This window comes from Loxodonta africana, chromosome 21 (genome assembly GCF_030014295.1).
Source record: "Loxodonta africana isolate mLoxAfr1 chromosome 21, mLoxAfr1.hap2, whole genome shotgun sequence".
NCBI lineage: Eukaryota > Metazoa > Chordata > Mammalia > Proboscidea > Elephantidae > Loxodonta > Loxodonta africana.
Window position 1 is genome coordinate 63,979,876 of NC_087362.1, and position 15,420 is coordinate 63,995,295.

The following is a 15,420-nucleotide window of genomic DNA, read 5'->3' on the forward strand; positions in this document are numbered from 1 at the left end:
AGCTTGAGAAAAGCAGAGTGTGTTCTTCCCTTTTGGTTTTCTATCTCCAGCTCTTTGGACATGTCATTATAATACTTTGTCTTCTCAAGCCACCCTTTCAAATCTTCTGTTCGGTTCTTTTACTTCATCATTTCTTCCTTCTGCTTTAGCTGCTCGACGTTCATGAGCAAGTTTCAGAGTCTCCTCTGATATCCATCTTGGTCTTTTCTTTTTTTCCTGTCTTTTCAATGACCTCCTGGTTTCTGCATGTATGAGGTCCTTGATGTCATTCCACAACTCGTTTGGTCTTCAGTCACTAGTGTTCAATGCGTCAAATCTACTCTTGAGATGGTCTCTAAATTCGGGCGAGATATACATCAAGGTCATATTTTGGCTCTCGTGGACTTGCTCTGATTTTCTTCCATTTCAGCTTGAACTTGCATATGAGCAATTGATGGTCTGTTCCACAGCCATCCCCTGACCTTGTTCTGACTGATGATATTGAGCTTTTCCATCGTCTCTTTCCACCGAAACCCACTGCCATCGAGTCGATTCCGACTCACAGTGACCCTATAAGACAGAATAGAACTGCCCCATAGAATCTGCCTGGCAGATTCAAACTGCCGACCTCTTGGTTAGCAGCTGTAGCACTTAACCACTATGCCACCTGGGTTTCTTTCCACAGATATAGTCAGTTTGATTCCTGTGTGTTCCATCTGGAAAGGTCCATGTGTATAAGTTGCAGTTTATGTTGGTGAAAGAAAGTATTTGCAATGAAGAAGTCTTGCAAAATTCTATCATTCGATCTCCAGCATTGTTTCTGTCACCAAGGCCATATTTTCCAACTACCGATCCTTCTTCTTTGTTTTCAACTTTCGCATTCCAATCACCAGTAATTGTCAACGCATCCTGATTGTATGTTCGATCAATTTCAGACTGCAGCGCTGATAAAAATCTTCTATTTCTTCACCTTTGGCCTTGGTGGTTGGTGCATAAATTTGAACGATAGTCATATTAACTGGTTTTCCTTGTATGCGTATGGCTATTATGGCTGTTATCACTGACAGTGTTGTACTTCAGGATAGATCTTGAAATGTTCTTTATGATGATGAATGGAACAACATTCCTCTTCAAGATGTCATTCTAGCATAGTAGACTATATGACTGTCCAATTCAAAATGACCAATACCAGTACATTTCAGCTCACCGATGCCTAGGATATTGATGTTTACATGTTCCATTTCATTTTTGACAATTTCCCATTTTCCTAGATTCATACTTCGTACATTCCAGGTTCCGATTATTAATGTATGTTTACAGCTGTTTCTTCTCATTTTGAGTTGTGCCACATCAGCAAATGAAGGTCTTGAAAGCTTTATTCCATCCATGTCATTAAGGTTGACTCTACTTTGAGGAGGCAGCTCTTCCCCAGTTGTGTTTTGAGTGCCTTCCAACCTGGGGGGCTCATCTTCCAGCACTATATCAGACAATGTTCCACTGCTATTCATAGGGTTTTCACTGGCTAGTGTTTTTCAGAAGTAGACTCCCGGGTCCTTCTTCCTCATCTGTCTTAGTCTGGAAGCTCAGCTGAAATCTGTCCTCCATGGGTGACCCTGCTGGTATCTGAATACCGATGGCACAGCTTCCAGCATCACAGCAACAGGCAAGCAGCCCCCACAGTACAACAAACTGACAGACATTATCATTACATATAAGCCTATATATTACTGGTTCATCTTTTCAAAACCAACTGCATGGTATAGTCTTTTACATTTATATTAAATTTGCCTTTTCTCAGACCTAACCTAAAACTTTGAAAGCTGATGTTAACAAAAATTAAATCAAAAAATATAATCTTTTCAAATAAGTATGATGGAAAAAAAATTTTTTTTTCCATATTGGAGGCAAGTAAAACACACAAAACAAAAATAAAATAGCACCTCCAGCATGTCTGGTCTTTTATTCCCATTCTCAACTCACCTTGTCAAAGTGCTGCTGCAAGATATTTTTCACCTGCACCCTCTCAGCAGTCTCTGTTCCTGAAGCAGTATTCAGACACCTCGAGAGAGTCCCAATTTCCTCCTCAGCATCCTCTCCAAGAAATATCCGCTCGTCTAAATTTCCGACAGATAAGACATACTCCTCATAGGCCTTACTGATGGCTTTACTATGGAAAAAAAGAAAAAAAAATACAGACAAGAAGTACACTGTCACAAAACTGCCATTTAAGTAAATGTTTTAGGCCATTTTCATCCTTTTATTTACTAAAAGTTCTAAAACTTTTTTTTTTACGTTAAATTATAGTGGAATCACTGTAAAGCATAAAATTCAAGAGTATAAAATGTAAGCTGCCACATTATGATTGCCCATAACACAGTGTAAGTACATTTTGCTGACACTGTTTTAGGGTGGGTACCCTGTACCAAGCTGCTTCAGAAGACCTCGGTACCTTCCTCACCATCGTTTTTCACCTCTATAGCTTCAAAAGAATTGGTTTATTTAAAAAAATTATAATCTGGATGCTTAAAAGAAGCTTTAAAGAGCACAAAATTCACTAAGTTTATAAACTCAGTGCCTGTGGCAGCAGCAGAATATTTGTCACCCCCATGCTGTCCCATAGATCACAGTCTACATTCTTAGGGAGAAAAGTAACTACAGTGAACTCCAAGGTTGAGGATATAATTTAAATAATTAGAAACTTTTCATAACAGAAGTACTCACAAAGTGTCTCCAAAGTTCCCAGGCTCTAGAAACCCAGTAAGATTTTCTTCTTTTCCCTTAAGGAGCTAGGATAAAAGAAGAGATCCGTAAGTCATCATGGTAAATCAAATTTTTCCTCAGGAAATACTTTCACATTACTTCTTTGTTGTTTACAAACCTTTTTCTCATAAAGTTTCCTAATATAGGGCTTCCAGAAATGTTCCTTTATTCCCTTTGCTTCCAAAACTAGGCCATCATGTAAGGAGCACAGTTTTTCAATGACACAAGGTGGGTCTGAGGAAGGTTTAGAATCCTTACCATGAAAATCTTCAGAGAAGCCTATAATGTATGCAGAATTAAAACAGATATATTAGTTAGCAGTCATTAAACCAAACTGCTAATAAACCAAAACAAATAACAGAGAGTCTTATCAGTACTTAGCATATGAACCTATTAGGAAGTAGTACACATGGGCCCAATTTTTTGACTCTTTAAATATACCTCACAAATAGCAAATAAGGTAACGTGTATCACTATTCAAACAATTTCAATTATTCACTTATACATCTAGAGATGGTTAAGAGAGAAAAACTAAAATAATAATAATATATTGCCATAAGATCTAAAAAGCACGAAAATAAAACACAACTTTGTCTCACATTCAAACGAAAAACACAGCTGTGGAAAATAATTACATTGTTCAATCAAAGATTGCATACTCTCAATTATACTAGATGTACTTATCATAATAATTTACAGCTTCTTCTTGCCCTAAATTCAGAGCAAGAAAAAAAATCCAGGAAAAATGAAAGAACAGAAAAGAGAAGGGAAGCAACTATACAGAAATAGAAAAGGCAGTCAGGGAGAGAATTAGAGAAAGGACAGAAAATAATACAAGGAACATTCATTCACCAAACAAGGAGCAAGTGAAGTAACTAACTTTAAAAATCTACTTGACAGTCAGGGAAGCTACAATTCTAATTAGAACTTCCCCCAAACTGACAACCCCCTAGAATCCTACCATGGTGATTATTCAAATAACAGCAGTATTAAATAACTAGCTCAATAAATATCTGAACATTTGCTTCGTAAATCATACTTTGGGCTGCTACAGTATATCATTCATAGGAATCCCATCCTTCAAAGCCTTCTAAATGCACTACCAAAATAATGATCATTTCCATTCATCTGTTAGTTTAGAAGATGAAAATTCATTTTACTTATTTTACAGCCATAACTACTCCTCTTCTGTAGCAAAAATCTGAAATGAAGATTCCTTCAATAAGTCCTATTTGGCCTCTAACTGTAGGTCAGGCTAGAAGCTTGGTAATGTAGAAAAATACTTTCGGCTTTAATGTCATTGTTTTTGCTTTTCGAGGTTTCTTAATGCCATCTCCTTATAAGTATGTATTTCAGAAACTTCTAAAATTGTTATCAAAGATTTTAAAGTTTGTTATATTTGCAATTGCTTTTTCCAAAAATGTTTTTATAGAGAACTTGACTCCTAGCTATCCCATGTTTTTACACAAATAACATGCATGTTATACAGTTTTTTGCCAAGAGCACACCCTCCCCGACCCTGCTATTTTCAGAAGTGTGCTATGTTGCACATTACGCATGGGCACGTTATTTACACGGATGTGTTATTTGCCAAAAATACAGTAAGTACTTGGGTAATTATGACAACAGAAGCTTTTCAAAAAACTTATGTTCTCTGATGCTGGGAAACCTGTCCTATATATACAACTCCCCAGAGTAAACATAATGTAGATATGTGAGTTGTCCAGTAATCTTTGATATACAAACTTACCTTTAAAATTAGGGTTCACAAGTTCCTTACGGTTGGGACACTGAAGGGCATTTCCATAAACTAAGTCCAAAGCACACAGCAGAAGATGATAGGAATTGACCAAATCATCACTAATCATGGGGAAATTACCTACAGGATTAGAAACATCTTACAGTTAAATCTGCATCAACTTTACAATATTTCAAAATAATTTCCTTTATAATGACGTTATGCAACATTATACAAAATTGATTCAAAATCTACAGTAAACATTTTGTCAATTCTTTTTTTTTTTTAAGCATCTTAGTTTATTTCAACCTCTAAGCCAAACATAAAAATAACTGGCAGTGGGTTACAAGTAGCCCTTTCCAGCTCTGGTCATTACCCCAAAATTATAGCAAAAGCTAGGTGATTAGCTCTGTGTGTGTGTGTGTGCATGTATGTGGTTAGATATATTTAAATACTTTAAATACAAAGGTAATTTTGCATATATATTTTTTATGTATTGTGTTAAAAATATACATGCCAAAACATTTGCCAATTTTACATTTTTGCATGTACAATTCAGTGGACACCAGTTACATTCATTATGTGATGCAATCACTCATTTACATTTTGAAATATTACTCATAGTTTAATAAGCTTCTAAGAGTTTAGTGTAAACTAAAACTACTCAAAATGTCATTGATTAATTCACTCAATGCTCATTTAATAAGTATTTATTAAATGCCTAGTAGCTGACCAAAACTTTATTATCACTGGTCTTTTCTTCCAAAATTCTCAACACAACTTCCTCCCAAATCTCAAAGAGTAAGAAATTATTTTGCAAGAAAACATACTTTTCTATAATAAAAATTATTAGAAATACCAAGGCAGGACAGCTGAAAAAATGATTCACATAATTATTTTTCTCATTTATGTGCTTATAAAAGACTAGAAAAGCTAGAATCAGAGTTCTTGACGGTAACACCTTTAATGCAATTGGAGCGCAGTTAAAGATATTTAAGTTCTGGAGCGAATATCCCAGAAAGAATTGTTGGTAACAAAGAAATAAACCAACACCTAAACCTACAGAAACATGTTGTTTTGCAGTACTGGTTTAAGTCTACCACTGAAAGCAGTTTTTACATACAGTTAAATAGTTTTATTATTCTCAGGACTTAAATACTTCTAGATTTTTTTATAACTTCAAGCATATCCCTTTTTGGATATGTGTTTCATATTTATTTTACATTCTTATAATGTCAGTTGCACTGAATTTAAATAGCTAATGTACATCTGAATGATCGAGATGATCCGGGCAAGACAATTCTTGGCATTTTCACAGTGCCTACTAAACGCACGTGTACACACACACACATTATGTTTCAGTTTTTTCTCTCTGCCTTCCTCCAGAGACTTCCACTTACCTCAGTATATGAGGATAAACAATTCTTTTTTGTAGAAATGAAAATGTTCAACATATCGACTTAAGTGAATTAAAGATAAAAAATATTTTTTCTGTTGCCATAAACGCAAATGAAAATTAGTAAATTCTGCACTTAAGCAACCAAACTAACTAGCTTGCTTCCACTATGAGCGAGTTTAATATTAAAATATACTTCTATGCGCAACAGGAAGTGGGACCTACTGGTTTCAAGTTACAAAGCCCAACACACTGACAAGCCTAAACTCCTATTGGTGTGTGCTTGTCAGAGAAGGCAAAAACTACGTGCACTTAGACTCAGTCACTTCTAACCCAGAGCTGAGATGCCCCAAAAGACCAGAATTTAAGGTCAGCTCCAGGGTGTCCCAACATGACATGCTTTCTGTTTCAGATTCTGACCTTTTTCACTTTGTGAGCTGTTTTTATGTTCCAATGAACAAAAATAACAGGTAAATGGGAGCTTGTGTAACATCCAAAGAGTTGGCTCATTTATTAGAAAGAAGATGACTTGGGATCTCAGGACAGACAGAAAGTGATACCTATTGGTTTTCAGGCCACAAAGCCTTTCCCACTGACAAAGTTCAAAGATGTCACTGGTGTGAGCTTGACAAAAACAGGTCAACAAAGATAACAAAGAGATGGCTTATTCAACAGGATTGACGATAATCTGGCATGCTTATATGCTGCAGAGAAAGTCATAAGAAAAATGGGTATAGAAGAGTAGATTTCTTCAAACTAAATAGTTTAACTTAACTAGGAAAGAACACCTCCCTCAAGCATTGTGCTCTTTTAAAGAATTATCTGTACGTGATCAAACGACAACAGCAACTTGAAAGGTTAGCTGCTTAGGGACAGTGAGTGTACGTTAATGGAGGTGGAATAATTCGGCAAAGAATGACAAGAACGGTTGCACAACCTGAAGAATGTAATCAATGTCACTGAACTGTACATGGAGAAACTGTTGAATCGATGTGTTTTATTGTATATGTTTTCACCAAATAAAATTAGAAAATATACATATCATTATTTTTACACAACTAACACATATCTTCTATGTCTGTTTGCTAATCGTGACCTCCCTCCACAAGTTACTTCCATAAGCACCCTATGCTATTCTTTTTTTACAGTATGTAAAAAAAAAAAAAGGCATGGTGGTGCCTATGAAAATACCTCATGAAGGGAAGGCACAGCTGGCAAACTTAGGAGGCATACATTATTTGTGTAAAAATACAGCAGACCTACCCTAAAAATAAATCAACCAAAAACTGAATAAAATTCATGAAGCTACTTTATCAGGAAAAAACCACAGTAGGGCATGCTGGATTGTGACAGGATAAAGGCTTTTCAAATGAAATGATTATAGACTAAATTAAAATGGAATTCAAACACTGAGTTAATTGCAGGGACAAAAATATACCATTCCCATTGATCAGATGAGACCAAAATCTAAATAATGATAATGAATTTGTTTTTTATAGTTTATATAGCACCAAACACATTTACTCCTAAACACACATACACTATAAAAGATATAAAGAAAACAGATAAAAATTCTACAAGTCAGATATACCTGCCCAATACAATCATATGAGAAGGTTAATATCATGTATAATACGAGCTATAGCAAGCGAAGACTTCTTGCAGCCGTAACAAAAAGTTTATATGCTCCTAAACCTTAGAAAAAAAAAAAAAAACCTTACGATGTACAAAACAGGCTTTTCTTCATTCCATGCTACTGATTACGTCACCTTTGTGACCACTGAAGAAATATGCTAGTGGGATGGTAACCACAATGACTAAAATGGGGTGCATTTGGCAGAAGAAAGATTTTTCTTTTCAATGAAGCATTCAGCTCAGGGAAAGATGAATTCTCACTTGCAAGAAAGGACGAGCTATAATCATACACAACAGACTTGGAGAACAACGGAGTAACTCATTTTTTGCCAGAGTGCCTTCATATCAACATGAAACCAAAAGCCAGGAGATCTCAGTTCAAATCCCAACTCTGCTCCTAGCACCTAGTTCTGGGGCTTCAGTTACTTCATAGGTAAAGTGAATCAAGTTGAGCTAGTTGATCTAACATTAAGAGTCCCTTATATTTGATTTATGAAACTCCTAGCTCTCTGATTCTTTAATTTTAGCTTCACATTTTATTGGGATATTTCAGTGGCAAGGGCATGCCACATGTTCTACAGTAAAAAGCTACATAACTAATGTAACTGTCTTTTATTTTATTCTTTAGATTACTACAAAATTATTTCTACACAGAAACACACAGAGGACAAAATGTAATAAGGGATGTAGTTAACTGAATGCAGGCCGTGGGCAGGTTAAGTATAATCAGATGAGAAGGAAGGGAAAACAAATTGCATCTAAAGCCCATCCATCTGAATGAGACGCAGTGCAAAAAGTAACCTGAACTACTCCGAGGGTGACTAATCTTGGACTTTATGACAGCCAGAGTCTTACTCAACCCAGGAAGATATAACCTTCAAAAAATACACCTAAAATAATAAGCACATCCAGAATGATGTGTATTTTCAATCCAGAGAAGAATAAGTTAGAGGGAAAAAGATATAAGAACGAAATTAAAGGATTTTCCATTTATAAGGTTTAAATATTACAAAAAATTTAAAGACCATTTTATGAAATGGCAATATTTACATATTTACAACTCACCAAAAGACAAAAAAATCTAATCAAAAATGAACAGAACAAGGTGATTATGAGCCCAAGAAACAGAAAGGGCCACACAAACCAGAGACTACATCAGCCTGAGACCAGAAGAACTAGATGGTGCCCAGCTACAACCGATGACTGCCCTGATAGGGAACACAACAGAGAAGCCCTGAGGGTGCAGGAGAGCAGTGGGATGCAGACCCCAAATTCTCATAAAAAGACCAGACTTAATGGTCTGACTGAGACTAGAAGGACCCCGGTGGTCATGACCCCCAGGCCTTCTGTTACTCCAAGACAGGAACCACTCCCAAAGCCAAGTCTTCAGACAGGGATTGGTCTGGATAACGGGATAGAAAATGATGCTGGCGAAGAATGAGCTTCTTGTATCAAGTAGACACATGAGACTATGTTTGGCTTCTCCTATCTGGAGGGGAGATGAGAGGGCAGAGGGGGTCAGAAGCTGGCAGAATGGACACAAAAAAAGAGAGTGGAGGAAAGGGGTGTGCTATCTCATTGGGGGAGAGCAATTAGGAGTATATAGCAAGGTGTATATAAATTTTTATATGAGAGTCTGACTTGATTTGTAAACTTTCACTTAAAGCACAATAAAAATTAAAATGAACAGACATGTCTCCAAAGAAGATATACAAATGACAAGTAAATACATGAAAAGATGTCCAATGTCATCAGTCGTTAGAGAAACAGAAATTAAAACCACAATAAGATACCACTTCACAATCATTAGGATGTCTGCTCAAAAAAAAAACAAAATAACAAGCGTTGGGAAACTGGAATGTTCTCACATTGCTGGTGAGACTGTAAAATGGTACAGCTGCTGTCGAAAACATTTTGGCAGTTCCTCAAAAAGTTAAAAATAGAATTACCATATGATCCAGCAATTCCATTCCTAGGTGTACACCCAAAAGAATTTAAAGCAGGGACTCAAACAGATACTGCTGTTCCCTGCATTATTATTCACAATAACCAAAAAGTGTAAACAACCCAAGTGTCCATCAACAGATGAACAGATAAACAAAATGTGGAATATATGTACAATGGAATACTATTTTGCCAAAAAAGAAAATTTTAATACATACATACCGTGATATTAATGAACCTTGAAAACGTTATGCTAAGTGAACTAAAAGAGGCACAAGAGGGCAAATATTGGATAATCCTCAAACCCACTGCCACTGAGTCAATTCTGACTCATAGCGACCCTGTAGGACAGAGAAGCACTGCCCCACAGAGTTTCCAAGGAGCGCCTGGTGGATCTGAACTGCTGACCTTTTGGTTAGCAGCCTTAGCTCTTAGCCACTACACCACCAGGTTTTCCTGGATAATCCCATTTCCATGAAATCTCTAGAACAGACAAACGTACAGAGACAGAAAGACTGGTGGTTACCTTGTGCTGGGGAAAGGACAGGAGTTGCTGCTGAATGAGTTTCTGCTCATTAAGTTGTTAGACGGATGAACAATATTGTGAGTGTGATTAAAGCTACTGGATTGTATGGCAAATTTTATGTTGTGTATATGTTTCCACAATTTAGAAAGAAAACTGTCTGGGATATTAAAACTCTTGAGAAACTTGCCAGTAAAAATCTTTTCTCCATATACGAGTTGACAAAGTTAATATACAACTATTTGAAATAATCTAATTAACATCTGAATATGTATTACTATTTTCTTACCTTTTGCGTATATAAAAAGCACCCAACAAAACTGGAAAACTTCAGACACAGTACAAGGCTGTCGCCTAAGGGGGAGAAAAAAAGTTACAAGACATAGAAAAATTAGAGAAATGCATCCCAAATGATTTTAAATTAGATGAGAAACAAAATCCACAGGTAGAGGAAGTGATGCCAGGTTAAGTTTCACATTGAAAACATACAAGAAGTTCTGTCCCAGCCAAGCACTGGTAGGAAATAGCTGGAAGTCAGAAAAAGCTCATTTTAGAAAGAGAATTCTGAGAAATTTTAAAAGCTTTTCAAAGTCAAGATGGGTAAGGTGGAAAAAAAATGAGTAACAATGGTTCTGCTGATAACATCTGGGAGGCTAATGCTACTTAAGACCAGTGTATGCAGCCAGATACTTACCCATTCTTTTCTCTATCCCAGCTGATAAACTTACTCTCCTCCCCAAAGATAGTACAGACCATCTCAAGTCAGGAAAGGTCTACTTAAGATAAACTCTAGGGTTCCTATAATCCCTTATACTGTTGTATCTTGCCAAGTTGACTGCTAATGGGCATTTCAGACCTGCTTTAAGCTTGGCTTTTCTATCAAAACCTCTGCCAATGTTTAGAGAAGACATCTGTAGTTTTCACATCCCAGTAGCCTTACACTAACAAAGTGCCTTGAAGAGCAAAGTACCCTGGAGAAGAGTCTGAAGACTCAGTTTAGTTCCAGCACTGCCATTAGTACACCTGCTCTCCCAGTGCCTTAGTTTCTTCTTCTGTCAAAGTTATTGTCTTCCCAATTTATTCCTGGTTTGTTACCTCTCTGTCTTTATTCTTGCATTTCCTCTGCATAGAAGGTTCTGCTATACCTCCAAATTTATCTAGCAAAACCCTACCCACCTTTCACGACCCAGTTCTACATTTTCTCTGAAATCTTACCTGACTGACTTATCCAGAATTGATTTATTTTTGCCACAGAACTCCTAAATTTCTGTTATGTATTTCATTCATGTGACTTTTATCATACGTTACACTCCACAAACTGGAATCTTTATGTATTTCTTTCCTCAAACACTGTATAAGCCCTCAGAAGAAAAGACTGTCAGGTTTTCTTTGTTTTTTAAATACTTATGCCCTGCATAATACTAATATAGTACTTGACACAGTATTCAATAAAAACTTAGTAACTTTCAAAGAATACTGTATGTGAGAGACAGTACAGATTCTGGGTGACGCATAAGGGTTCGGTCAGACTACCTGAGTCTCCATACTTGCTAGCTGTGTGACCTTGGCCAATTTACTTACCCTCTCAGGGGCTCATTTTCCCTATCTGTAACAACAGGATCAACTTCACGAGTTTATCATAGGGATTAATTCAGGTAATATACATTTACGTTAAGAATTCTCAGGAAGTGCTATACATTATATTATTAGCAAAAAATGCTAATAAAAATTACAGAGTGATATCTGTGTATAATTTTCAAATAATCTCAAAATTTTCTTAATTAGAATGAAGAAAATATAATTATAAAAAATTGTAATTATACACACTGATAAATGTCATATTTAAAGTCATTATCTACAATGCTCCAAAGAAAGAAGACGCTCTATATTTTTCTCTAAAGAGTCACATTGCCCTCACCCAGAAAAAAGCTTCTACCCAATTTTTAGGATACTTAACTATAGACAGTCAATTGCCCTTTCCTAACTGCAAGCAAATGGGACAAGCTATTTCTATATCTGTGGGGTCAACTATATAAAATGTAATGGTTTGTTTTATTTAAATCCTGCTCACTTACTGTACACATAAAAAAAAATTTTTTTAGAAAACTTTTATACATGAAAAGGAAATGAACATTATTTATTCTATTCAAATAAATATTTACAAAAAAGACTATGGCTGCTAACCAAAAGGTCAGCTGCTCAAATCCACCAGCCGCTCCTTGGAAACCCTTCTCTGTCCTGTAGGGTTGCTATGAGTCAGAATCGACTGGACGGCAATGGCTTTTTTTTTACCAAGTAGTCAACACTGACTCATGGCAATCCCACATGTGCCAGAGTAGAACTTGCTCCATAGGGTTTTCAATGGCTGATTTTTTTTCAGAAGATTGCCAGGTCTTTCTTCTGAGGTGCCTCCGGGTAGACTTGAACCTCCAACCTTCCAGTTAGCAGCCAAGTGTGTTAACCATTTGTACTGCTCAGGGACTCCTAAACAATTGTAACGACTCCTTTTCTCCCCTCTTGTCAACTTTTTTCTAGTTCTATTTTAAGAACAAATTTACATTTTTTGCATGTTTTGCATTTATAAACAAAACTTTTGTAATAAAGGTACATAATTTGCATCTCATAATTGTTCTTATGTATCGGTAAAGGTAAAAAACACTGAGCTAGAGTTAGTTTACAGACTTTGCAGACCTTTCCAGAAAGCATAAACTCATAGTTTCAGATCCCCAATCCGGTTTCTCTACTTCTGACTGGTTGTAAACACCCAACTATGTAAAGACGGCATTTAATTACGAAGGAGGATTGTTTACTACTCGGTTTGACACACGCTCCATAACAGAAAATACAGTGGCCAAATTTCGTACCTAGGAGAGCTACCTGGTGAAAATTTCTGAGGTTTGACTTTTCCAGTCTGCATTTTTAATTGTTTAAATAAAAAGGGAAAGTTTAAATAAACAAAGACCCCATACATTTTGCAATATAAAAGAACTTGTCCAACTCTTCATGGTTAACACACAATGAAAAGCAAAGGACTGGTATCAAGAGAAAACCTCTGTAATAAAGGTAGAGAATTTGTATCTCATAATTGTTCTTGTCTATCTGGGCAAAAAGGATTGTTAATGAAATCAATTATTTTTTAAAGACGAACAAAATAAACAGAGGGACACAAATTTAGGGATCAAAACTGAGCATAAGTGCATAATATTCCCAACTAACAAATATAAGTAAACGCATACCTCTGTTTTCTTCCTCTTTGCTGACGAGGTTGCTCCTCTTGAGGATATTTAAAAATGTCCCGAAAAATGGGTTCGTATTTCTTAAAAATTACAGCAGAAACAGTGAAGTTTCTTTCTAATCTCTCAGTACGTTCTCGGAAATGTGGGGGTAGGTTTGCCATGTCTTCCCACTTCTTCATCTTGTTAAAAAACTCAATTAAGCTGATATTTAAGATAAAAAAAGACATTTTCATAATTAACATGAAGGAAAAGCGTACAAATATAAATAAAGGTAAAACAAAATTACCTCATTATATTATTACTTTTAGACAGTAATAGAAAATCATAACTCATGCCTCTGGCTAGCTTAATATCTATTCACCTGAACCTCCTAATTTTTTTTCTGAGACTACCTGACTTTGTTTTTAATTAATATTTTAAAAATACAAATTAATTAACAAGAGTAAGATTTAACAAATGTTAACGTTTGATGAATTTTGCCGTATTTGCCTCAGATGTTTTAAGAACTAAAAACACCACAGAAATACCCAAAATTCCAGGTTCCCATTTGTACTCTTCCCAATCCCATTCCTCACCCTCTTCGCCTAGGATAACCCATTCAAAAGTTAGCCTGAATGCTTCCCAGGAACGTTTTATACTTTGTCTACATGAAACAACAAGTACTATCTTTTTATGTGTATTTTTACATTTTATAATAAATGGTATATTTATCACTCTGCAACTTGCTTTTTCACTGTTTCATAAATTCATTAATGTTGATACATATATAAAAAAATAGCTTTATCTAATTCATTCATTTTAATAGCTCAAAACATTCCCTCATATGAAGACATCACAATTTTTTTGTATCTACTCCACAGTCAGTGGAAATTTAGGTTGTTTCTAAATTTTCAAGACCAAAAGTGCTGTAATGAACATATCTTTGTATGTGTAGATTTTACTTTTTTGGTGAAAATATTTAAATTTTAATTTATTACATACTTGTATGGGAAAAGTTTCTTCAGGGGCTTATCCCAAGAAATGGAATCGCTGAGTCAGAGAATGCTCAGATTCAATTTTATTAGATACTGCCAAACTTCCCACCAAAGCAGTTGTCGATTTAGACACTCACCTCCGTACACCAACAGTATAATGAGTTCCTGTTTTCATTACACACTGACCACACTTGGTGTTGTCAGGCTTTAAATTTCCCTAATCTGATGAGAATGAAATATTATTTTATTTTTACTTTGAATTTCCTTGATTACTAGTGACAGTGAGCATATTTTCCTCTATTCTTTAGCTATGTGGGTTTCAGCCTTTGTGAAGTCATATTCTTTTATCCATTTTTTAGTGGGTATTTGTCTATTACTTAACCATTTGTTAGTAATTCTACTTCTTTGTCAGTTATATGCACTGTAAATATCTTCTCCCAATCTGCTCTTTTTAATCCAGTGAGTCCACTATGGCAGAAAAGTATTAATTTGAACCTATATGTAAAAAATTAAAGATAAAAACTGAAGGCTTTGAAATGGAAATAAAACTTTAATATGCTTGCATTTAAGTGATAGATAAGTTTGTCACTACAGTTTATTACGATGACCCCATAATTTGATCTTTGCCTCTGAAGTTCCTTCTCTTACACTTAATTGGATTACTCTGCCTTTATTTTTCTTACTAGTAAATGATTATGCTGTTGAATCTCACTTAAACATAGATTTACAGCCCAGTGTTCAACTATCTATGCACTGTCTCTTGTTCTTAGGCCTAAATATAACTCTGGATGGAGTTCATGGTTAATAAATAGGCTACAACTAAAACATTACATTCCTTGTTAATTATTTTAATATTAAGTAATTTTTTAAATCACTAAGACCATAAATTTTGACAGAGGTATTCCCAGCCCATCCCCTCCCTCCAGTGCCAAACATCCTTTTCCATCAATCTTACTGAGCCAGAAAGGGAAATTGACCCAGAAAACACAAAAAATAAATGGAAACAATTCAGTTGCACAATAGATAGAAAAAGCAACTTCTGCCTCTTCTTTTAAACATTAATTTTGACCCTCTCTATAATTGATTATAATAGTGTTACTAATCCCCAAACAGCAAGTCAATATATATTTACACATTCCATATATATCAAGATACAAGTCCTACGTATGTAGCTCTAAGTATAATACCATATAATCAGTACTGTATTTACCTTTTCAACATAAAGCATCTCCTAT

The 15,420-nt window shown here is 35.5% G+C and overlaps 1 protein-coding gene across 3 annotated transcripts in view; it reads right to left on the reverse strand.

Annotated features, from left to right (window-relative positions):
- The window catches only part of RBL2 (RB transcriptional corepressor like 2), a 71,165-nt gene that overhangs the window by 50,403 nt on the left and 5,342 nt on the right, over nucleotides 1–15,420 (reverse strand). For all 3 annotated transcript variants that reach the window (XM_064274041.1, XM_003416314.3, XM_064274042.1), the window contains 6 exons: nucleotides 13,212–13,412; nucleotides 10,265–10,329; nucleotides 4,490–4,618; nucleotides 2,858–3,018; nucleotides 2,701–2,765; nucleotides 1,960–2,146 (listed from right to left, as the gene is read on the reverse strand). In XM_064274041.1, coding sequence (XP_064130111.1) covers nucleotides 1,960–2,146; nucleotides 2,701–2,765; nucleotides 2,858–3,018; nucleotides 4,490–4,618; nucleotides 10,265–10,329; nucleotides 13,212–13,412 — 808 coding nt within the window. The remainder of the gene's footprint in view (nucleotides 1–1,959; nucleotides 2,147–2,700; nucleotides 2,766–2,857; nucleotides 3,019–4,489; nucleotides 4,619–10,264; nucleotides 10,330–13,211; nucleotides 13,413–15,420) is intronic.